The sequence below is a fragment of the Heptranchias perlo genome, chromosome 1, assembly GCF_035084215.1.
Source record: "Heptranchias perlo isolate sHepPer1 chromosome 1, sHepPer1.hap1, whole genome shotgun sequence".
Classification (NCBI taxonomy): domain Eukaryota; kingdom Metazoa; phylum Chordata; class Chondrichthyes; order Hexanchiformes; family Hexanchidae; genus Heptranchias; species Heptranchias perlo.
Window position 1 is genome coordinate 195,502,309 of NC_090325.1, and position 23,908 is coordinate 195,526,216.

The 23,908-nt window shown below is 43.8% G+C and overlaps 1 protein-coding gene across 1 annotated transcript; it reads right to left on the reverse strand.

Moving 5' to 3' along the window:
* Window positions 1-240: 240 nt before the first annotated feature.
* LOC137331019 (SPARC-like protein 1) lies at window positions 241-22,100 on the reverse strand. The gene is made up of 11 exons (XM_067994611.1): window positions 21,971-22,100; window positions 16,465-16,534; window positions 14,591-14,629; window positions 10,980-11,795; window positions 9,053-10,034; window positions 8,237-8,358; window positions 5,741-5,861; window positions 4,287-4,423; window positions 2,525-2,673; window positions 1,591-1,739; window positions 241-876 (listed from the first exon to the last, which is right to left on the reverse strand). Exons 2-11 carry the CDS (start codon window positions 16,516-16,518, stop codon window positions 848-850), a joined length of 2,598 nt encoding a protein of 865 aa, XP_067850712.1. The 5' UTR covers window positions 16,519-16,534; window positions 21,971-22,100; the 3' UTR covers window positions 241-847.
* Window positions 22,101-23,908: the final 1,808 nt, after the last annotated feature.

The window sequence follows — 23,908 nt, forward strand, 5'->3', positions numbered from 1 at the left end:
GGATTGAACTTGGAATTATTTTGGATAATTCAGCAACGCCCTGTACCAGTGCATTTACCCTCTGAACTATTGTGGGCGCTCCATGCGTATATCATTTCAGGATTGGGGGTCCTCCAGGTGTCAGATCTTTGGGATGTATGAAGTCCTGTCTTTTAATATCCCTTGAATCGTGGGATCTTTACAACAATCCCAGACATTTGGAGCCATATCCACACAATTAAGTCAATCATGAGAAAGATGTTCTTGAAAACATTTTATTAGAAGAAATGAGGAGTTTATCAAATAGATTAACGAGCACATACAACCAATCTACACAATCAGATCAAGTTCCAGTCATTACAAAAATGACTTTTTTAAAGCTCTATCTCTCTCTCTCTCACACACACACACACACACACACACATATATAAAATATAAACATGTCAAGATCAAAGGGTCTTCACTGTCTCCAATAGGAATCTCCAGGTCCCTTGGTGTCACATTTCTTTGATGACTCAGTGGTGATGCTACACAAAACAGATGTGCCCTGACATTTAATGGTTAATTTGCCTTAAAGTTGTTTAGATTCTTCCAGATGTTCACCCAGCTTGGGGAAATCGTGAAGATGTCCATGAGGAATTGCTCAACATTTTTGTACTACGTTTTCTATATAACGCCAGAAAACCTTATGCCCAAAATGAAATGAATTTATTTAACAAAAAGAAAATAATTTGCATGTTTAATATTTCTATCAATAAAGATGACATTAACTGTCCATCAATAGTATCTTGATAGATCAAAGACTGTAAAGTGTATAAGGAACCAAAGTTTAGGTCCAACATCATCTTCAACGCAGTTTGTCAGCACATTAGAAGGCAATGTTGGGATCAATATCCTCTGCAACAGAAAGGAATGCAATATGGTCAATTTTCAGTAAGAGCTGAAATCGAAGATCTTTTCTGCCAATTTTATTATTTGACCCTGAGATAATCTTCCAACTCCCTATACTCCCCCTCGCAAAGATTGCATAATTCCACCTCTTAAAGAAAACTGCTTCTGACGAAAGGTCATCGAACTGAAGCGTTAACTCTTTCTCCGCAGATGCTGCCTGACTTGCTGAGTATTTCCAGCATTTTCTGTTTTTATTTCAGATTTCCAGCATCTGCAGCATTTTGCTTTTCATCGACTATTCCAATACTCTCCTGGCCGGCCTCCCATCCTCCACCCTCTGTAAACTTCAGCTCATCCAAAATTCTGCTGTGTGTATCCTATCCTGCACCAAGTCTCGCTCACCCTCACTCCTGTCCCCATTGACCTACATTGGCTTCTGATCCCCTGTGCCTCAAATATAAAATTCTCATCCTCTTGTTCAAATCCCTCCATGGCCTCGCCCCTCCCCATCTCTAACCTTCTCCAACCCGACAACTCCCCCCAAATTCTCCAGTCCGCTAACATCTTGTGCATCTTCCCCTCCCCCCAACTTTGCCCCACACATGGCAGCCGTGCCTTCAGTTGTCTGGACTCCAACTGAAATTCCTTGCCTAAGCTTCTGTGCCTCTCCACCTCCCTCTCCTCTTAAAACCCTCTGGTGACCCAGATGAATTTCCTCACCTTCTTTGATGCCGAAGCACATGCCCCATTCTCTCAGGGAGATATCTCTGTCGCCATTAGTGTCACACCTTGTGAAAAAGCGCGAAGTGCAGTGCTCCAAGGGAATTAACGGAGCGCGTAGAGGCGCCAGCTCGGAGTGGGTAAGATAACTGAAATGAGAATGACAGCATCAAGGGCTTTACAATGTGCCATTTAAATAGGCTAGTTAAATCTCAGTGTATTGTGAGCCCTCTGTGGTTGATGAACGGAATTCTGCCACAATATGGTATTCTGCCACTTATCCAATAATGTAACGATCAAAACTTTTAAGATGGAAAATCATTTGAATGAACACGGTTTGCATGACGGACAAACTAGGCTATAGCCAAGGAAGCTAGTGGGGAAGGAGGGCGACCTTCAGACAGTACTTGTTAAATAAGGCTGCAATTGTAAAATATTAGCAGCTCTCCGAGTAAGTCTTGGCTCTGGTAGCATTTCTGTCTTTGGGGCTGAAGGTTATGTGTTCGAGCCCCACTCCAGGAATTTAAAATGAGACTATTATCGTGTTATATTTGTTCATTTGAAATAAAGGAATATGGAATCTTACAGCACAGGAGGCCATTCGCCCGTCGTGCCTGTGCCGGCTCTTTGAAAGAGCTATCCAATTTAGTCCCACTCCTCAGCTCCTTCCCCATAACTTTGCAAATGAGTCCTCTTCAAGTACATGTCCAATTGCCTTTTGAAAATTCCTATGGAATCTGCTTCCACCGCCCTTTCAGGTAGTGCGTTCCAGATCTTAAACTCTGGAAAAAAAATTCTCATTTCCCCTCTAGTTCTTTTGCCAATTATTTTAAGTACATGACCTCTGGTTACCGACCCACTTGCCAGAGGAAACAGTTCCTCCCTACTTGTTCTAATAAAACCCCTCATAACTTAGAATGTCAATGGTTCCTACCCATCCACTGGATGGCGATCCAGCTGATTGAACTGCCAGTGAACTGGGTAAATGAACGAATGGTAATTCTTGTTGAAGTTATCGAGGAGCAGGTCGAGAGACTGGTCTCCAGGGTAAGGACGCTTCTCACTGTTATAGAATTTCTTAATCTAGAAAAGGAGGAATTGACATATGATTGTACAGCTTGTTGCAGTTAGGGTGTATCATAGTAAGTACAGAATAGGAGGAGGCCATTCGACCCATCGTGTCTGTGCTGGCTCTTTGAAAGAGCTATCCAATTAGTCACACTCCCCTGCTCTTTCCCTATAGCCCTGTAAATTTTTCCTATTCAAGTATTTATCCAAATTCCTTTTGAAAGTTATTATTGAATCTGCTTCCACCGCTCTTTCAGGCAGCGCATTCCAGATCATAACAACTCGCTGCGTAAATAAAATTTCCCTGGTTCTTCTGCCAATTACCTGAAATCTGTGTCCTCTGGTTACCGACCCTTCTGCCAGTGGAAACAGTTTCTTCTTATTTACTCTATCAACAGGCCCTGAAGATATTATGGATTGTAATGGACACTCACAGAATCTGCCAGCGGCTGATGACCTGATTCCAGTGATTGAGCATTGTAACATCAGCCCTCATTTTAAGTTTAAATTATTAAGCAAATTTATTTTACAAAAAAGGTGAACAGGTAAATAACTAACATTAATATAAAACACATACAGTAGAAAACTTTATTTCTATCTCCTCGTAATGAAAGCAATAAAAAGGCCACAATCTGACGCTAAGCTATTCTTTTATAGAATAAACTTGCAGGCTTTCACCTCAAGCAGATTTCGGGCAGAGCGTGCCAGACGAGTGCCCGATAGTCCCGTGGGTGGGAACGAGCTCCAGGTCACTGCGATATTTGGTGGGGGGGTGGGTCAACTGTGAGAAGAAGGTGGGTCTGTGGGGGCGATCTTGGGAAGGGTGGGTGGAAGAGACTCAGAGCGGCAGTCGCCCAGGCTGATTTTGTGCAGCCCAGAGGAGAACTCCTGGTCCTCTCGGCCCCACAAAAATATTTACAGACTCACCCGTCGGCTCCTCTTGCTGTGGACCTCCAGCTGATACCGAGCAGAGCTTGGCACAGCGCGCCCTCTACCCAGCGCTCTCCTAAAATGGCAAACGGGGTCCCATGTTCGTCACAGGACCTGTTCTGGACGGGAAGTCGTGGGAGGGGTTTAAATGATTCCCAGGAGTTAAAAATAGCCCAGCCCTCATTTCCACAGCAGCGGGTGAGTTTCCAACTCATCTCTCTACCCACCCACCTGCCCGTGGTTAAAATCGGGGCTCTCGCTGGATTGTGACTATAGCCATCTAGCCAAAATTAGACGAGCAAAAATATTTCATTTTTCTCGCAAGGATCAAAATAATTTGGGGTTGCATTTCACCTGATCTTTTCCTGACTGCTCCCGATATATAGAATCATAGAAAGATACAGCACAGGAGGCGGCCATTCAGCCCATCTTGTCTGTGCTGGCCCTTTGAAAGAGCTATCCAATTAGCCCCACTCCCCCTGCTCTTTCCCCATAGCCCTGAAATTTTTTTCCCTTCAAGTATTTATCCAATTCCCTTTTGAAAGTTATTATTGAATCTGCTTCCACCGTCCTTTCAGGCAGCGCATTCCAGATCATCACAGTAAGGTAGAACAATTTTCCATTCCTAACACAGTCACCCCTCATGGTTTGTGGAACAAATACTTTTTTAAAAAAATAAGAGAATGAATACAACTTACTCTTGCTCTCTCTTTCTCGGAAAGTAAGCCAGGGACTTGGAGATCTTGCTCGTACATCTGCAAGAGGATGTTTTTCAGCCAATCACGCAAACGCAGCGGGAACTCACCCAGTTCATTATCCAAGCACGGAGCAATGGCTGAACAGAAACAGAGTAAATCAAATTGGAGCTTTTTTCCGCCAATGCAAATTATGCAGAACAAAGTGCCAGAAAACTAGGCTAATCATGGGTCAATTCATTCTTTATGAAGAAATTAGATCAATATCTGTTGAGCTGGGGAATTGAGGCTTTTTAAAAAATTTGTTCATGGGATGTGGGCGTCGCTGGCGAGGCCGGCATTTATTGCCCATCCCTAATTGCCCTCGAGAAGGTGGTGGTGAGCCGCCTTCTTGAACCGCTGCAGTCCGTGTGGTGACGGTTCTCCCACAGTGCTGTTAGGAAGGGAGTTCCAGGATTTTGACCCAGCGACGATGAAGGAACGATGATATATTTCCAAGTCGGGATGGTGTGTGACTTGGAGGGGAACGTGCAGGTGGTGTTGTTCCCATGTGCCTGCTGCCCTTGTCCTTCTAGGCAGTAGAGGTCACGGGTTTGGGAGGTGCTGTCAAAGAAGCCTTGGCGAGTTGCTGCAGTGCATCCTGAAGATGGTACACACTGCAGCCATGGTGCGCCGGTGGTGAAGGGAGTGAATGTTTAGGGTGGTGGATGGGGTGCCAATCAAGCGGGCTGCTTTGTCCTGGATGCTGTGAGCTTCTTGAGTGTTGTTGGAGCTGCACTCATCCAGGCAAGTGGAGAATATTCCATCACACTCCTGACTTGTGCTTTGTAGATGGTGGAAAGGCTTTGGGGAGTCAGGAGGTGAGTCGCTTGCCACAGAATACCCAGCCTCTGACCTGCTCTTGTAGCCACAGTATTTATGTGGCTGGTCCAGTTAAGTCTCTGGTCAATGGTGACCCCCAGGATGTTGATGGTGGGGGATTTGGTGAAGGTAATGCCGTTGAATGTCAAGGGGAGGGGATGGTTAGACTCACTCTTGTTTGAGATGGTCATTGCTGGTAGAAATGCTAATAGGAATGTTACATTCACATGAGGCTTAGAAAGAGACTACACATATCTGGGATGTTTATGTTTGAGCTAGCCATACATGGACTGTGAGCTTTATCGGTCAAATGACCGTTGCTTGTTTCAAGTGTCGTATGTTTTTATTTATAAATTAGTAGATCTCCTTTAGTGCTTCTCGTGGGTAGGCCAGGACCTGTATTGCAGTTTCTGTTGTTCAACACTGCCCTTGGGGACCATGTCTATAACAGACATAGATGGAAGTATTACATAAAATAGCAACCTCTCACCCAATTATTTTCTAAAATTAAATGAAGATATTAAAATGTGGCGAGCTGTAAGACACCGTAGAATAACATGGATCTTACATATTTTTTGCAAAAGGTTAAAACCTACATTTGCAGGGCCCTATATAGTCCAGGTGAAGGCTGTGTCCCTTCTTGGTTCCTTCAAGAAGGCACTTAGAGGCGAAGAACTGGCAAGCATTTCCATACGTCCTATTGTTGGTACCACACACCTGAAAGAACAAATCAAATATCAATTGGAGGCAAAATGTTAAAGGGGTCTAGCAACCATGGGCATCATTTTATTCTCTTGAACTTCTGGCCAATCAGGTTAAAGGAAACTGATGCTTGCTGGTGACTTGGTAATGTCGAGCATTATAACGCTGTCAGCCGGGGCTCAGTGGGGCAGCACTCTCGCCTCTGAGTCAGAAGGTTGTGGGTTCCAGTCCCACTCCACGGACTTGAGCACAAAATCCAGGCTGACATTCCCAGATGCAGTACTGAAGGAGTGCTGCACTGTTGGAGGTGCCATCTCTCGGATGAGACCTTAAACCGAGGCCCTGTCAGCCCTCTCAGATTAATGTAAAAGATCCCATGGCACTATTTTGAAGAGCAGAGAAGTTCTCCCCGGTGTCCTGCCCAATATTTATCCCTCAACATCACTAAAACAAACAGATTATCTGGTCATTACCACATTGCTGTTTGTGGGATCTTGCTGTGCGCAAATTGACTGTAGCGTTGCCTTCATTACAACAGTGACTACACTTCAAAAGTACCTCATTGGCTGTAAAGTGCTTTGGGACATTGAGGTCATGAAAGGTGCTATATAAATGCAAGTTGTTCTTTCTTAATGTGCAGTGCCTGAGACTGGGGCTGAGGTTAAGCTTCGATTTCAGCTGCTCTCAGTTTCAGTTCTGAGCTATGCTGAGTCGGAGGGAGCCGAGCAGCATCGTCTCCCTGCAGGAAGGAGGCTCACATCAAAGTTGGATCCTATTGCCCCCTGGCAGCTGGTTAAAGGGGGCATTAACAGTGGTCTGGAATCTGTCTGACTGATCACCATCCCTGCAGTAAAGGTATAATCAATAGATTGGGGATAATACACACAAAGAAAATATTTTTTTTTCTTCGTTCATGGGATGTGGGTGTCGCTGGCGAGGCCGGCATTTATTGCCCATCCCCAATTGCCCTTGAGAAGGTGGTGGTGAGCCGCCTTCTTGAACCGCTGCAGTCCGTGTGGTGAAGGTTCTCCCACAGTGCTGTTAGGAAGGGAGTTCCAGGATTTTGACCCAGCGACGATGAAGGAACGGCCGATATATTTCCAAGTCGGGATGGTGTGTGACTTGGAGGGGAACGTGCAGGTGGTGTTGTTCCCATGTGCCTGCTGCTCTTGCGTGCATTTTGGAAGAAAGAATGAGGAGAGGCGAGATAAACTAAATGATACAATTTTAAAGGGGTGCAGGAATAGAGAGACCTGGGGTGTATGTATCTCTGAAGGTGGCAGGACAAGTTGAGAAGGATGTTTTAAAAAAAAGCATATGGAATACTTGACTCTATAAATAGATATAGAGTACATAAGCAAGGAAGCTATGCTAAACTTTTATAAATCACTAGTTAGGCCTCAGGTAAAGCATTATGTCCAATTCTGGGCACCACATTTGAGGAAGGATCTCAAGGCCTTAGAAAAAGTGCAAAGGAGATTCATTAGAATGGTGCCAGGGATGAGGGACTTCAGTTGTGTGGAGAGACTGGAGAAGCTGGGATTGTTCTCCTTAGAGCAGAGAAGGTTAAGGGGAGATTTAAAAGAGGTGTTCAAAATTATGAAGGGTTTTGATAGTTTCTAGCTATCTACCCTAGTTCCACTGGCTGGAGGCTCAATAACCACAGGACATAGAATACAAGATAATTGGGAAAAGAACCAGGACGGGCGGGGGAGAGATGAGGAGAATTATTTTTTTTTTTTTACACACAGCGAGTTGTTCTGATCTGGAATGCGCTGCCTGAAAGGGCGGTGGAAGCAGATTCAATAATAACTTTCGAAAAGGAATTGGATAAATACTTGAAGAAAAATTTGCAGGGCTATGGGGAGAGAGCAGGGGAGTGGGACTAATTGGATAGCTCTTTCAAAGAGCCAGCACAGGCACGATGGGCCGAATGGCCTCCTGTGCTGTATGATTCTATGAAAAATTGTGTATATATATATATATATATTCATATTGCAACTTGTTCAAACTATTGTTTTGAAGTTGGAACAGGGGTGGCTCACAAACTACTGTAATCCTGTTTTTCTTTATTAAATCATAGATGCATTTAAGGGGAAGCTAGATAAGTACATGAGGGAGAAAGGAATAGAAGGATATGGAGACAGGATGAGATGAAATGGGGTGGGAGGAGGCTCGTTTGGATCATAAACACTGGCATAGACTAGTTGGGCCGAATGGCCTGTTTCTGTGCAAGCTATGCCTGTTTCAGGTTTGGTTTGCCTCCTTAAAAAACCAATCGCTATTTTTAGTAAGACCAATATGGGTAAACCATGGAGCAAACCGGAGCGGTTATGACAGTATGAGCTCTTTATATTTAGGTACAGTTGAATATGGTTAACTATACTCACGTGCTGAAATTCAGGGGTGGTGACAGGGCAGCTTGTCATGTCTTGGCAGATGCACGTGGGTTTCCCTATTTCACTGAGCTCGCAGACTCTTCCATGTTTACAGTGGAAGTTCTTACAAGAGTCTAAACGTAGAATAAAAACACTGCGTTTACCAGCTCTTCTGTTCTCTTTACCAGAGTCTGTTTTTGGTGGTGACAAAACATTCGATCATGCACCATATTCTTCCAGTGACCTGAGCGCAGCCTTATTTTTAAACCTCATTGATTAATGTTAGCTGTCGTGAATATTTAAAATGTTTGCTCTCTGATCCCCTCCTGATGCTGGTGACTCTCAGAGCAGATATCGGCCCCTCCAGCACCTTGCCTGTGAGACTAGACAGTGACTGTCAGCTTCAACACTGGCCCAATTCCGTAATCCAATACTTCCAGTGGGAGAATCAGGGCTACAGTGTTTAAAGGAATATAAGTAGGTAAATTATAATGTTCCCAAGCTCATTAGACTATAGTCATCTTTTGCATCTACAATGTCCTGTTGGTATCGCCAAAAAAAAGTGTAAAATGGTAAGAACTATAGATCAACAAACAGACCGAACACACAAGGAAACCCCAAGTCTCAGAATAAACAATTGCCTCTCGCCACTACAATAATGTTCTATTACTGTTGGGGATTGTTGTTAATGGAATTGTGAAAACAAGAGTTAGCTCTATCATAAAAGGTACTGATTCTGACAGAGAGAAAAGGGCAGAATCAAGAAACATTTAAGTAAGCAAATCGTGCAGGCTGTTACCGATAAATCCACCCTGAGATGATACTTACTGACTTCGTTCTGTGTGTTGTCAACCTCGGTATTAGTCTTCTTGCTGTCATCCTTATTTAATTCAGTGCGATCATTATCTTCATTGGATTCAGTGCTATCATTATCTTCATTGGAATCAGCTCCACTGTCATTGAAATTAATTGCTTCTGCTTTGTTGTCACTTTCATTGGAATCTGCTATGTTTCCACGATTGAAATCAGCTCCATTGCCAGCATTGGAATCAAGGATGTCATTGTCGTCCTCAGAAACAGCTCCAATGTCCTCACTGGGATCTGCTACATTGCCAGGATTGAAATCAGCTCCATTGCCAGCATTGGAATCAAGGATGTCATTGTCGTCCTCAGAAACAGCTCCATTGTCCTTACTGGGATTTGTTACATTGCCAGGATTGAAATCAGCTCCATTGCCAGCAATGGAATCAAGGCTGTCATTGTTGTCCTCAGAAACAGCTCCAATGTCCTTACTGGGATTTGCTATATTGCCAGGATTTAAATCAGCTCCATTGCCAGCAATGGAATCAAGGCTGTCATTGTTGTCCTCAGAAACAGCTCCAATGTCCTTACTGGGATTTGCTACATTGCCAGGATTGAAATCAGCTCCACTGTTGTCCTTGAAATCAGTGGCACCGCCATCATTACCCTCCTCCTCAAAATCTGCTCCATCGTTACTGGGATCTGCTCCATCGTTACTGGGATCTGCTCCATCGTTACTGGGATCTGCTCCATCGTTACTGGGATCTGCTCCATCGTTACTGGGATCTGCTCCATCGCCCGTATTAAATTCAGCTCCATTGTTGTAATTGAAATCAGTGAGGACGTCATCATTGGAACCAGCCCCATTGGCGTCATTGGAATCTGCTGCAACGCCACCATTGGAATCACCTCTATTGATATTGGATTCCGTTCCGTCATTGTCATCATCATTGTCATTGGAAAGGTCTGTTGAATCCACGTCCACTGCGTTGGTATCAATATTTTGGGTCTGCAGACAAAAGGAAACCATTCAATCAAATTACTGAGAGGATATGCAGTATCTGTGAATGCAACTTTTGTGCAGGTTCATTGATAATATGTTTTTTTTTTCACTCTTCAGGAACTTTTCACTTGAAAGTTTACACATTCTAATTTAACCCCTTGAGAACTGGTTTCGTGCAAAAATAAGAAACACAAAAGTCTGGGGAATGGAAAAATGACTTTTTGCATTTTTAGGGACTAGTGTGGTCCCAGCTCATTATGAGTTAGGGGATACACTGTTTTATAACAATTGGGGCGTTTGCCCCATACACACTATTATCAGGGTATTGATTTCATTTCATTTTTCCATGAAAACTATAAATTGGTGACCTTGATCAATATTATCTGCTCCTTTACCTCTCTCCTCAATTTTGTCTTGTAGCTTTTTTTAAGCTCATCATACAGAGATAATGGGCAAGATGTACCAGGTTGAAGATAGGTCCATGGCACTGGGGAACAGAGGACCGTGGAGTTCATCGGCACTACAGCATTCCTGGATTTTGTGCTAGCACTGAGAAGCTGCTTTGGGATTTGACAGAACTTGGCTGGGGACTAGAAAGGGGAGGCTTAATGTATACATGAGGGAGAGGGGGATAGAGGGATACAGGGGCAGGGTGTGAAGTGGTAATCAGAGTGGGAGGAGGCTCGTGGAGTAGAAACACCATAGACCAGTTGGGCCGAATGGCCTGTTTCTCTGCTGTAGATTCCATGTAATGGATGCCAGGGATGCTCAGGCATCCTTTGTGACCAGTATTGCTAAAGGCACAAATGTAAGAATAATTCTGGGTCCCCGCCCGCCCAGGACACAGTGTTATCCTGCTGAAAAGGCTGAGGAGATTCAAACCCCTTGTATTTTACCAACTAATTAAACTCTGAGTCTGTCGGGCAGTAAATTGAAGAAAGGGGAAAATACCTCATTCTCTTCAGATGGATCATCTTCATCAGAGTTTTCATATGACACTTGCTGATCTACAGATTCCTCATTGTTCAGAGTTTCATCATTTTTCAAGTCCAATCCAGTTGGCTTGTAGATTACTTCTTGGTAGCTGGTACGCTCATTACTCTCTCTAATCGTGGAATCACCTTCAAGGTTTACTCCGAGTGAGTCCGAACTTTGCAAGGAGTCAGAGTATGGTAGAACACGAGCTGGTTCCTCTGCATTAGATACTTCAGTTGCCAGTTCCTCAGAGTTATTTTGGTCGAACCCAACATCCACAGCATTGGTATCTACCCCCGGTACTGCAGGTACCTCATAATCCGGTACTACAGGTACCTCATAACCCGGTACAAAAGGTACCTCATAACCCGGTACAAAAGGTACCTCATAATCCGGTACTACATATGGCACATTCTCGAAGGGTAACCTGAATGCAGTACCTTCCATACTGCTTGTGTCCTCAAGTGAAAGCTCAGAACTGAGGGCATTACTTTGTTGACTACTTGCACCCATGTAATAAACTCTTCTTACATCTGAATCATGAAACGTTGGATAAGTATTAAATATATTTGGATAGTTGGAGCGGCGGTCATTGTAGGTCGGATTATTGTACTTAGGGTAGTTGTAGTTAGGGATGTAGTTAGGATAGTTGTCGTTAGGATAGTTGTAATTAGGGTTTTGGCGGTTCATGGGGTAGAAAGGATTATTCGGATCTACAGCTTGTCTGAAGCGGTATCTCGGCTCTTGTCGAATCATGGGATAGTAGGTCCGTCGATTGTAATTAAACATTTGCTGTAATTACAGAAGAATAAAGACATAACTTTATTAAAAAGCTCTCAAACTTATTCTATAACTGGACCGAGGTGAAATATATACTAAATACACAAAACAACAACTTCCATTTATGTAGTGCCTTTAATATAGAAAAAGTCCAAAAGTGCTTCACAGAGGTGTAATCATAAACTGATTTTAGAAACACTGTCCTATAATCTCTCTGGAGTGGGGCATCTCGCCCCGTTAGTTAAACTTTTTCCTGCACCCTTCAGCTCAAAATTCTTTTGCCCTGTAATTTGCTGGAAGTGCGAACTGATAAAGGGGACACCTGGGACCTCAGTGAACGACAGGACCAACAATCTTATCTCCTTAACCAGTGAGATCTAAGGATTGAGAAAGAAACAGGAACAACGGAGAAGGGATTAGGGTGAATTAGAGTCAAATCAGGTACAGAAAGAGAAATAAAGAGAGGGAAAGAAAGATTGGATTAAGAGAAAGAGACAGAAAGGAAAAGTAGGAAAAAAATAAAAGTTAAAATGTTTTTAAATCTCCAACAATGCAGGAATGAGATTGAACAATTTAAATTGTTTCCTTTCTGGACCAGAGAGGCTGATTGGCTTTGCAGTAACAATTATCATTTTGTTAAAGGGGTACTTATACTCTTAATTACAAGACTTAACTTCCTGCGGCGAGTTTAATGGGCAATTAATGTGCAAATCCAGCAAGTTCTTAAAACTAACGGGGAGGTTGAGGGCGAGACACCGTTTGTGTGAAGCAGACGGAGGAGCGTCGTAAATCGACCAGCAGGTTCTGGTGATTCGTGACTCACGGCGTCTCTCTCAATCCCGCTGAGGTTGCTGGCCGATTTCTACATTAATAACGGCGTGCGTCAATAACATGCCATTATTTTTCCAGCAAGATCTGACCCAATATATTATGGGCTTTATGTGTAATCTCATACTTGTCAGTAGAATATTTTCTTCCATTTACCATTGTTTGAACCTCCTCCTGGCAGTGAATAGAATGAATAATTATCACTGGTTTTATCCACTTGAACAAGTACCCAGTTGAAGGAGAGTCACTGCTGTAACTCTGGCGGGGGGTCCGGCAGAACTGCTCAAAGAGAGGACCAGGACCGAGATACTCCGCGTCCCGACCCATGCTGGGATTTCCTGCCAAGTCCTACAATGGGTGGAGTTTCCTGCTTCCCCGGCCTGTAAGGAACCTGATGTGTGTCCGGAGGCCGGCTCGCCCCCATGAGATGAGGCGTACCAGCCTGCAGAAGGGCACATGTGGACCCCCAAAGGCAGGTCCAGGCTCGGCAAATGGCCCGGACCCTCGGAGATAATGGAAAATTTGAGAATTTCGTTTTGCATTGGTTACTGGTAAGAGAGGCAAAGAGGCCCACAAACTGGTTTCTCTGGGGAAGGGGTTGGGACTCACATAATAATCTTGGACCCTTCCCCCATTCCCCACCCACTTAAGCTGTGGGTCCTAAGAAGGGAGCCTATACTGTTTCCCCCTCTTCCATTTTTACATGAAGCCAAACCTTCTCCCAGGCTCCCTCCTGCCCTAGCCCTGAACCTGCATCTCTCTCTAGCTTTTCTTCCATCTCCCCTCATACCTTCTCCGATCTTATCTCACCCATGAGACCCATCTCCTGGTCCTCTGGCCCCATTCCCACTAAACTACTGAACACCCAACTTCCCTTCCTGACCCACTTGCTGGCTGACATTGTAAATGATTCCCTGCCCTCTGCTACTTTCTCCGCCCCCCCCCGACCCCCTTTCAAAACCACTGTCATTATCCCTTCCTCAAAAAAGACTCTCGATCCCTCTGTCCCTGGAAATCCACCTGATTTCCAATCTCCTTTTCCTCTCCAAATCCTTGAACATGTTGTCACCTCTCAAATCTGTGCCCATCTCACCCACAACTCCACATCTGAATCTCTCCAATCAAGTTTCTGCCTCTGGCACAGCACTGAAATGACCCTAACCAAAGTCACAAATAATATCCTCTGCCATTGTGGCTATGGTGCATTGTCCCTCCTCGTCCTCCTCCATCTCTCTGCAGCCTTTGACACGGTCGTCCACACCATTCTCCGATGGCTCTACTTTGTTTCCAGATGAGTGAGGTTGCCCTTGCTTGGTCCATTCTTACCGATCTCATCATAGCCAGAGCAACTCCAACAACGGTTTCTCTTCCCACCCCCGCACCGTTACCTCTGGGGTCCCCCAAGTATCTATCATTGGCCCCCTCCTCTTCCTCATTCTACACGCTGTTCCTTGGCGAAAACATCCTTAGACACCGGGTCAGCCTCCACATGTATGCTGATGACCAAGCTCTATCTGTCTTAGGTGAGTCGCAAATTTTTCCAAATAAGCATTGGGCAGACCAAAGGCATCACCTTTAGCTTCAAACTCTGTGCCCACAAGCTCCATGCTCTGGAATTCTCTCCCAAACCCCCTTATCCCTCCACCGATATGGGCCAAGTGCAGGCAATTGGGACTAGCTTAGTGGTATAAACTGGGCGACATGGACATGTTGGGCCGAAGGGCCTGTTTCCATGTTGTAAACTTCTATGATTCTATTCTACCTCTTTCTCCTCATTTTGACCGTGCTTAAAACCGAACTCTTTGACCAAGTTTTTGATCAGCTCTCCTAATATCCCATTCTTTGGCTCAGTTTCCATTTTCCCCAGTGAAGCACTTCTGGACTTTTGTTCTACATTATCGATTAATTGAAAAGGACTTTATTGAAAAAAACATAACACAGGAACCATGTTGTAAGAATGATGGAAAAGGAGAATTTACCTCCTCACTGTTACTGTCCAAATCTCTGGCTTTACGGACCTGAGAAAGTAAATGTAAAACAGCAGATGACATTTTGAATCATACGAAGGAGTTACCAGGATGAACAATGCAACTGAGTAACTCACTCTACAATTTCTGGTTTCCAGACACAATTGCCTTAGGAGCTTGGGGGAAAATTCTCAGAGTATTCGGGGAGAATTTGCCAGGGATTTTCCTGTAATTGGCTACAGATATTTTTCTCTGCCCTTTAAGATTGGGTGAGCATGGACAGGCTTGATGGTCTTTTCTCACCTTTCGTTTCATCTGTTCGTGCACAAGTTCCTACAGGGTGACCCCTGCTCTACTTTACATCAGTCATTCCTCTCACACAGACTCTTTTAAGCAACCACTCCTTGCTGTACACAGGTATCTCAAGCAGCGACTCCTCCCTGTACACAGGTATCTCAAGCAGCCACTCCTCCCTGTACACAGGTATCTCAAGCAGCCACTCCTCCCTGTACACAGGTATCTCAAGCAGGGACTCCTCCCTGTACACAGGTATCTCAAGCAGCCACTCCTCCCTGTACACAGGGATCTCAAGCAGCCACTCCTCCCTGTACACAGGTATCTCAAGCAGCCACTCCTCCCTGTACACAGGTATCTCAAGCAGCCACTCCTCCCTGTACACAGGTATCTCAAGCAGCCACTCCTCCCTGTACACAGGTATCTCAAGCAGCGACTCCTCCCTGTACACAGGTATCTCAAGCAGCCACTCCTCCCTGTGCACAGGGATCTCAAGCTCGTCCTCGCTGCTCCAAGGAACTCACAGATCTAAGACATTTAGGTCTATGCTTAAAGCAGTGTCCCTTACAATGCAACAAATTCTCAATCCTAGTGTGCAATGGGTCTTTTAGAACAACTTCCCCAGCCCCATACAATGTTCTTTAAGAGTAATATATGGGCTGTATTTAATCAGAACAATTAGACGTAGCACACACTCCTTCAAAGCTGTGACCACCTTATTACAGCTTTGTTTTAATTAGCGAACAGCATTGAGTGATATGCAATCCAACATTTGCATCAAATTCAGAGTGAAATCTTATAACTGTAGTTTCAGATGTATTCTGACCATGGCCATTGCTCTGTGTCAAAAGGATAAGAGCCAGGATAGGGCTGATAATATAGGAAGGAAAGAGGGAGAGGGCTACGAGCTATTCCCATCGAGTAGTCAATCAGATATACTGAAGTGACGACCAACCAGCCCGAACCAGCACTACCTAAAGGGGGACAAGTCACCAGGAATTTCTCCTGATTGAGACTAAGTAGAAAAAAAAGTAAGGGTAAAGTCAGTGATGCTTTGCTGCCAGTGGGGAGTGTGTTTGACGAGAGAGCCGGCCAAAGATAAGGGTACGACATTATAGGGCCGATCTTTCTGACCTGTACGGCGACAACAACTTGCATTGATATAGCGCCTTTAACGTAGATAGGCATGAGGCAGGAGGAGTGCATCACCCTCGGTCTGGTTTGCTTCCTGGATTCAGAGCAAAGTATTCCTTTAGCTCATTGCTTGCGACTTACTCCACCCGTAACTAGCCCGTTGCTGGACCCCGCCTTTGGTTCAGTTCCCACCATCCTGAGGTCCATGAGCACAAGTGTCTTTGTCTGACAGCTGTGATCGTGCCACCTCCTGTTTAACTTTTGATTTACGGGTCAGAGGTCATTACATCTTGTGTTATTCTTGTGTTTCAGTAAAGCTTTTTTGCTTTCGTTACAAGTGGATGGATTTGTTTGAATCATCCATCTAGCCATTGTTTGGAACATCATTCACCTGAGCGAAGAGTGAAGAGGTTCATTAAAATTAATGCAGTCTCTTATTTTGAAAGAGTGATACTTACTGGGCGAGCAAACCCAATGGCCGCCAGGTATGTGAGGAGAATTGCTATTTTCATCTTTTAACGGAGTTGCCTGCAATACAAGAACTTCCTTCATTAGAGAAAGCAGTGAGAAAAGGCAATTGGACCAAGACTTAAAACAGTAACTTTTCCTCTTGTTAGAATGTCATTATGTTTGTACACATCCCGATCAACTATTATTCATACAGCTTATATTGGTTGTAGAAAAATGTCCCAAGGCATTTAACAAAGGTGTAATTAAAAGGCAATACACCAAAGAAGAAGATATTGGGAGGGGGGACCAAAAATTTGGTCAAAGAAGTGGAGCGTCTTAAAGGAAGAAAGTGAGATGGAGAGTCGGAGGGGTTTAGAGAGGGAATCAGATTGAGTGGAATGGAGAGGTTGGGGGGAGGGGTTGTAGGGCTGGAGGAGGTTCCAGAGATGGAGCGGGTTAAGGCTCTGAAGGGATTTAAACACAATAATGAGAATTTTAAATTTGAGACTTTGGGGGATGAGAAGCCAATAAAAGTCAGCAAGTGTCGGGGTGATGGGTGAACGGGGCAGGATATCGACTGTAGAGTTTTGTATCAGCTGAAGTTCATGGAGGGTGGAGGATGGGAGAGCAGCACGCAGAGCGTTTGAATAGTGAAGTCTGAAATTGACAAAGGCACGAATGAGGGTTTCAGCAGCAGGCATCCTCGATTTCCTTCGCTCCACCATTGGCGGCCGTGCATTCAGCTCTCTGGGCCCTAAGCTGTGGAATTCCCGCCCTAAACCTCTCCATCTATTGATCAGTTCCGATAAAAGTTGCTTTTATATTCTCCTTGTTCCACAGGTTCTTGTGCAGCTGGCTGCATGCCCAAAGTAAGATTGCCTTGACCCATCACCCAGATGTCCCGCTAAACATTGGCTGGTCTTGTCAGTTTGACATTTGGTTTGTAACCTGTGTGAGACCCACAGCTCAGGATCCCGGCCGACTAACACGCACCTCGTACAATATCACAGTGCCTGTAAGCTCCCGCCCAAAGTGCTCCCCAAATTTTCATTCTCAGACGCTGATTCAGCTGATGTGCATTTCTAGCAACATCCGTTTTATCGGGAGGTCTATTTACTGTTCAGGGGAAGTATCTGAGCTTTGTGCTCTGCACATGTAGTAAGATAAACAACCCAATAGTTGCAACACAAAAAACTGGCTTCAAAACATTCTAAAACTATTTCCCCACAACTCTCTATTTTCATGCTAAGATGATGAATGGCAGATGGAGCAAATTATTTTACAGCTTGCCTGAGCAGTAAAAGCCCTTTTCACTTTCTGATTGGGTGTGAGCAGGATCACGGTGATTGCAACATCTATTTGGCAGCACAGGGTGACAACAATAACAGCAACTTGCATTTATATAGCGCCTTTAATGTAGGAAAACATCCCAAGGCTCTTCACAGGAGCGTAATTAACTATAATTTGACACTGAGCCACATAAGGAGATATTAGGACAGGTGACCAAAAGCTTGGTCAAAGAGGTAGGTTTTAAGACGTGTCCTTTTGGAGGAGTGAGAGGTGGAGAGGTTTAGGGAGGGAATTCCAGAGCTTAGGGCCGAGGCAGCTGAAGGCACGGCCACCAATCGTGGAGTGATGAAAATCAGGGATGCGCAAGAGGCCAGGATTGGAGGAGCGCAGAGATCTCGGACGGTTGTAGAGCTGGAGGAGGTTACAGAGATAGGGAGGGGGCGAGGCCATGGAAGGATTTGAAAACAAGGATGAGAATTTTAAAATCGAGGTATTGCCAGACTGGGAACCAATGTAGTTCAGGGAGTATGGGGATGATGTGTGAACAGGATTTGGTGTGTGTTTTGGATAAGTTGAAGGTCATGGAGGGTGCAAGGTGGGAAGCCGGCCAGGAGAGCATTGGAATAGTCGAGTCTAAAAGGTAGCAAAGGCACGGATAAGGGTTTCAGCAGCCCGGGGCGGAGACTGGCGATGTTACGAAGGTGGAAATATGACATCACCAAACTACTGTCCCTTCTTTAAAGATAGAAAGTGCAGATTAAAGTGAGCACTGGTCTGGAATCACAGGGAGAGTCTTATTCCCAATGTCCTGACATCAAGGCTACTCTGCTTTGAAACCCCAGGGTACTTGTAAAAAGCTCAAATGGAAGAAAGTTTTCTGTGGGTGAATGTTTGTTTTTTATTCCTATCTTTGGTTTTAACATTTATTCAAACCCGTTCTCAACCATAAGTTTAAGACATTTTGAATTATTTTCAATAAGAATTGACTGAAGGAATAGGGTTGTGTTCTCAAGACAAACGACAGTGTAGATTAGGTTCAAAATAGGGAATAAAGCCTCATATCTGATAACCAGGAGCTAGTGTTAGATACAGTTACGAATGTAACAAGTACACAGGTCAAATATTAGACCAAACCCAGTTCTGACGAAGGGTCGACATCTGAACCGTTAACAAATCTCTTGTTCCCACAGGTGCTGACAGACCTGCTTAGTATGTCCAGCATTTTCTGTTTTTGTACTCGATCAAACTCCCTAATTCCAAAACGTGAGGGATGCAAACAAATTATTTTTCCTTTAAGGCAAGTCTATACACTTTGAGCAAGATTAATGTGGCTTCCCAAGGATGGGTGAAACTGGAACTAGGGGGCATAATCTTAGAATACGGGACTGCTCTTTCAAAACTGAGATGAGGAGAAACTTCTTCACTCAGAGGGTAGTAGGTCTGTGGAATTTGCTGCCCCAGGAAGCTGCGGAAGCTCCATCATTAAATAAATTTAAAACAGAAATAGACAGTTTCCTAGAAGTAAAGGGAATTAGGGGTTACGGGGAGCGGGCAGGAAATTGGACATGAATTTAGATTTGAGGTTAGGATCAGATCAGCCATGATCTTATTGAATGGCGGAGCAGGCTCGAGGGGCCGATTGGCCTACTCCTGCTCCTATTTCTTATGTTCTTATGTTTATTTATTCATGGGACCATCAACATCTCATTGAGCACAATATAATTAATGTAATCTGGCAGTGTGGAGCACAGCAAACACTAAACACACTGTGTTACACCTCAGAGTGGGAGTGATCAGCCAGCGCCATGAATACTGAGATAATGTAGTGTGTTGTTGACCTGTGCAGGCACGATATTACAGGGCACTGGGTGACATTACCCACCAGGAATCTGTGTGTTTAATGAGAAACAACATTACTTCATGATCGCTGCAGGCATGTGAGGTAAAATGAGGGCTCCCTGAGCTCTCCAATACCGGTTTGGATTGGAGAGTGTACTTTCTAAGAGTTTCGACAAATTTACCAAAAAGATCTAAGTGTTTTTACAATCCATCAGCATCACTGACGTGGAGTTTTTTTTGGGATGCTTATCTTTAAGATGTGAGGGGAAACTTTTACAAATTCACACTGTCGGTTCCCAAAAACACATTTTGGGAATTGAGAGATGCAATCCTCATGAGGGTGAACTCATAAATGACCCTTCTGAAGTGAGCCCCTCTGTTGTAGGTCACAAATGAGTATCCAGCAAGGCAGATATACAAGGCCTTTACCCTCCGGAGGAATATTCTAAAATACACTTTATAATCATTCACAATCTCTATTATTTGTCAGTTTGGCTCAGTTGGTAATACAACAACAACTTGCATTTATATAGCACCTTTAACGTAGTAAAACGTCCCAAGGCGCTTCACAGGAGCGATCAACCTAATATTTGACACTGAGCCACATAAGGAGATATTAGGACAGGTGACCAAAAGCTTGGTGAAAGAGATAGGTTTTAAAGACCGCGTTAAAGGAGGAGAGAGAGGTTTAGGGAGGGAATTCCAGAGCTTAGGGCCCAGGCAGCTGAAGGCACGGCCGTCAGTGGTGGAGCGAAGGAAATCGGGGATGGGCAATAAGCCAGAATTGAAGGAGCGCAGAGATCTGTGAGGGTTGTAGGGCTGGAAGAGATAGGGAGGAGTGAGGCCGTGGAGAGATTTGAACCCAAGGATGATAATTTTAAATTTGAGGCATTGCCGGATTGGGAGCCAATGTCGGTCAGTGAGCACAGGGGGTGATGGGAGAACAGGACTTGGTCCGAGTTATGTTACAGGCAGCAGAGTTTTGGATGAGCTGGAGTTTCCGGAGGATGAAAAGTGGGAGGCTCGCCAGGAGAACATTGGAATTGTCCAGTCTGGAGGTAACAAAGGCATGGATGAGGGTTTTAGCAGCAGATGGGCTGAGGCAGGGGCGGAGACTGGCGATGTTACTGAGGTGGAAGTAGGCGGTCTTGGTGATGGAGCGGTTATGTGGTTGACAGGTCATCTCAGGGTCAAATAGGATGCCAATACTCTCGCTTCTGAATGTAAAAGTTATGGGTTCAACTCCCGCTCAGTACCTGAGCACATAAACCAGGCCAACACTTCAGTGCGGATGTGAGCGAGCACTGCATTCTTCTTTTGGATACGATATTACACTGAAATCCCTATCTGCCTGTTCAGGTGGGGATAATCAATCCCGTTTCATTATTTGAAGAACAGCAGGGAGTTCAGCATTTCCTCCTTCAACCAAAACCACCAAAAACAGATTAACTGAAATCCCTGGAACAGAACTATTTTGCAAGGTTTGAACACTTATATCTAAGGTGTCTCGGTCGGCCAAGGTAAGAGCGAGGCTCGTTTATAAATATCGGTGTGGTATCTGCATTCCCCCGGACTGGAGACTGATTACGTTGGTTCACCAGCCCCTGGTTGGTCTCCAGGATTCAGGTTTGTTTTTATCCAAATTGAATACTTTCGAGAATCATTTCAGTAACTGGAAACAATGATTTTACTGTTCGAGACACAACAGATTAACTAGGACTTGTGAACCACAGCCATTGTACAGATGGCAACAAGAAACTGCTCTCTATTGGGTAGATTAGACTTGTAGAGCTGCCAGCCATTAGGACTGAAACAGGCAACTCAATCTGTTCAAAGACTCATCCAGCAATTATTGACAATTGCTACCTGTGCTTTCTAAACATGCTTCAGGCTGATTTCAAACTTCAAAGAAAAGACTTTCTATCATGGCCTAAAAGTCAACAAAAAGAGCACAAATTAAACAAACCCTGATGGTGAGCAAATTAAGTGTTTCTCTACTGCAGTTTATGAAATAAATCAGAATATAGTGAATGTCAGAGTTTTAACATTAAAAATTTCTATTCCATTTAGCAAAATCCCTTTCCCGAGGCGACCACTTAAATACAGGCAGTCACTTCCTCGCACGACTCATAACAGAAACCATTTAAAGTTACTTTAGATCAACAGTTCTCTGGTTACTGCTCAACTGCAGGTCTTTCATCTAAAATAAATTCTTGTTCACTTATTACAAGAAATTGTTAAACCTGTTGTTTAAAAATATAAATATATATAATACCACCTGGAGTCTTTGAAACTTTTTAATAGACTTTTCAGTAATTTGACTCTCAGCTTGTAATTAAATGGCATAAATATAACATGCAAGTGTTTAAAAATTTCTGTCATTACCTCTCCACTTCTGGAAGATGCAGAGATCACCGGAATAAAACAAAGTTTGACACAAAGTCTTTCTCGACTGTGAGTGGAACACAACTGGGCTTGGGTTAAAGGACCACACTCTGACTGTGCGAGTCAGCTCAGTTCTCTGCAAATTTATCCTCCTGGCTTCCTGGCGCTGCCCAATTTACAACCAATCACCGCTCAGAGAATGTGATGAAATGAGGTGATTAAATCATTATTAACCCTCCAGACATGAGTCACTGGGGAAAAATAACAGAACTTACCCCTCAGTCGATCTCTGCAGATTATGCAAAATGTAATTATATGTTTTAACACTTTCTTCATCAGATCTACAAAAGCTTACAACTTAGAATAGGTTTGACCCTGACAATACCCTCCAAATGTTTGGATAGTTCAGTCAGCATTTATTGTCGAATAGCTTTGTTTATTCTGATAATTTTGTTCATTTGTGTATCTAATTTTCATATTTATTTAACCACTTGAGGTTCATAAATGTTGGTTAGATTTACTGTTTTCTTTCTATATTTTGATGATTGTGGGTTTCCAGTTGTTGTTTATGGTAAATGTAGTGAAACACAGTATTCCATCTCACTGCATCCTCTGTGATCACACACAGGGGTATTCCTACAAATGTCAGAGCACTCACCCCAGTTATTAATGTGAAACTCTCCTCCACACTGCATACCAGTAACCCACCAACCTCGTCTCATGCTTTTTATATTCTTCAGTAAGCTGAAAGAAATTCTGTGTGCCTGATCGCCAAGGTTCTCTCTAATTATTTTCAGCCATGTGTGGACTGATATAAAGCTTCGTCAAAAAAAAATCACAACTTTAAATAGAACATCGTTTTAGAAAACATTATTCGGGGTAAATAACAAACAGAACAAATGTACAAAATAATAGATAATTGTATCAAGGCGAGCTGGTAAGGATTTTTAATTAAACAAAACTGGTTATAGAAATTTCAGAAGTAAACTCTGTCACCAGAGGAATGGGGACATCCTGATTGAGGCCCAGAGTCTGTAGATATCAGGCCAGACGGTGGAGGAGAGGGTGAGTGTCTCTGGCCGGGATGTTTTTCTCTTCTGTCTCTCCCTCACTCCCAGTGTTTATATATTTTGTCCAGGTTCACTTCTCTCCCACTTGACAGATGAGGTTTGATCCATATAAGCACATCAAGGTGATTTTCTCTCAAACCGTTTTGTGATTTTGTCTTTATATTATTCATCAGGCCGAAGCCACGCTCACAAACAGCACTCGCAGCTTGAAACGTGAAATTATCCACTTTGGTAGGAAGAATAGAAAAGCAGAATATTTTTTAAAAGGTGAGAGACTAAGAAATGTTGGTATTGAGAGAGATTTGGGATTCCTTGTACATGAATCACAGCAAGTTAATTTGCAGGTACAGCAAGCAATTATGAAAGCAAATGATATGTTGGCCTTTATTACAAGGGGGTTGGAGTACAAGAGTAAGGAAATTTTGCTGCAATCGTACAGGGCTTTGGTGAGACCACACCTGGAGTACTGTGTACAGTTTTGGTCTCCTTATCTAAGGAAGGATATACTTGCCTTGGAGGTGGTGCAATGAAGGTTCACTAGATTGATTCCTGGGATGAGAGGGTTGTCCTATGAGGAGAGATTGAGTAGAATGGACCTATACTCTCTGGAGTTTGGAGGAATAAGAGGAGATCTCATTGAAACATATAACATTCTTAGAGGGTTGAGAGGCTGTTTCCCCTGTCTGGAGAGTCTAGAACTAGGGGTCATAGTCTCAGGATAAGGGCCATGATGTGGAGATGCCGGTGATGGACTGGGGTGGACAAATGTAAGGAATCTTACATCACCAGGTTATAGTCCAACAAATTTATTTTAAAATCACAAGCTTTCGGAGATTATCCCCTTCATCTGACGAAGGGGATAATCTCC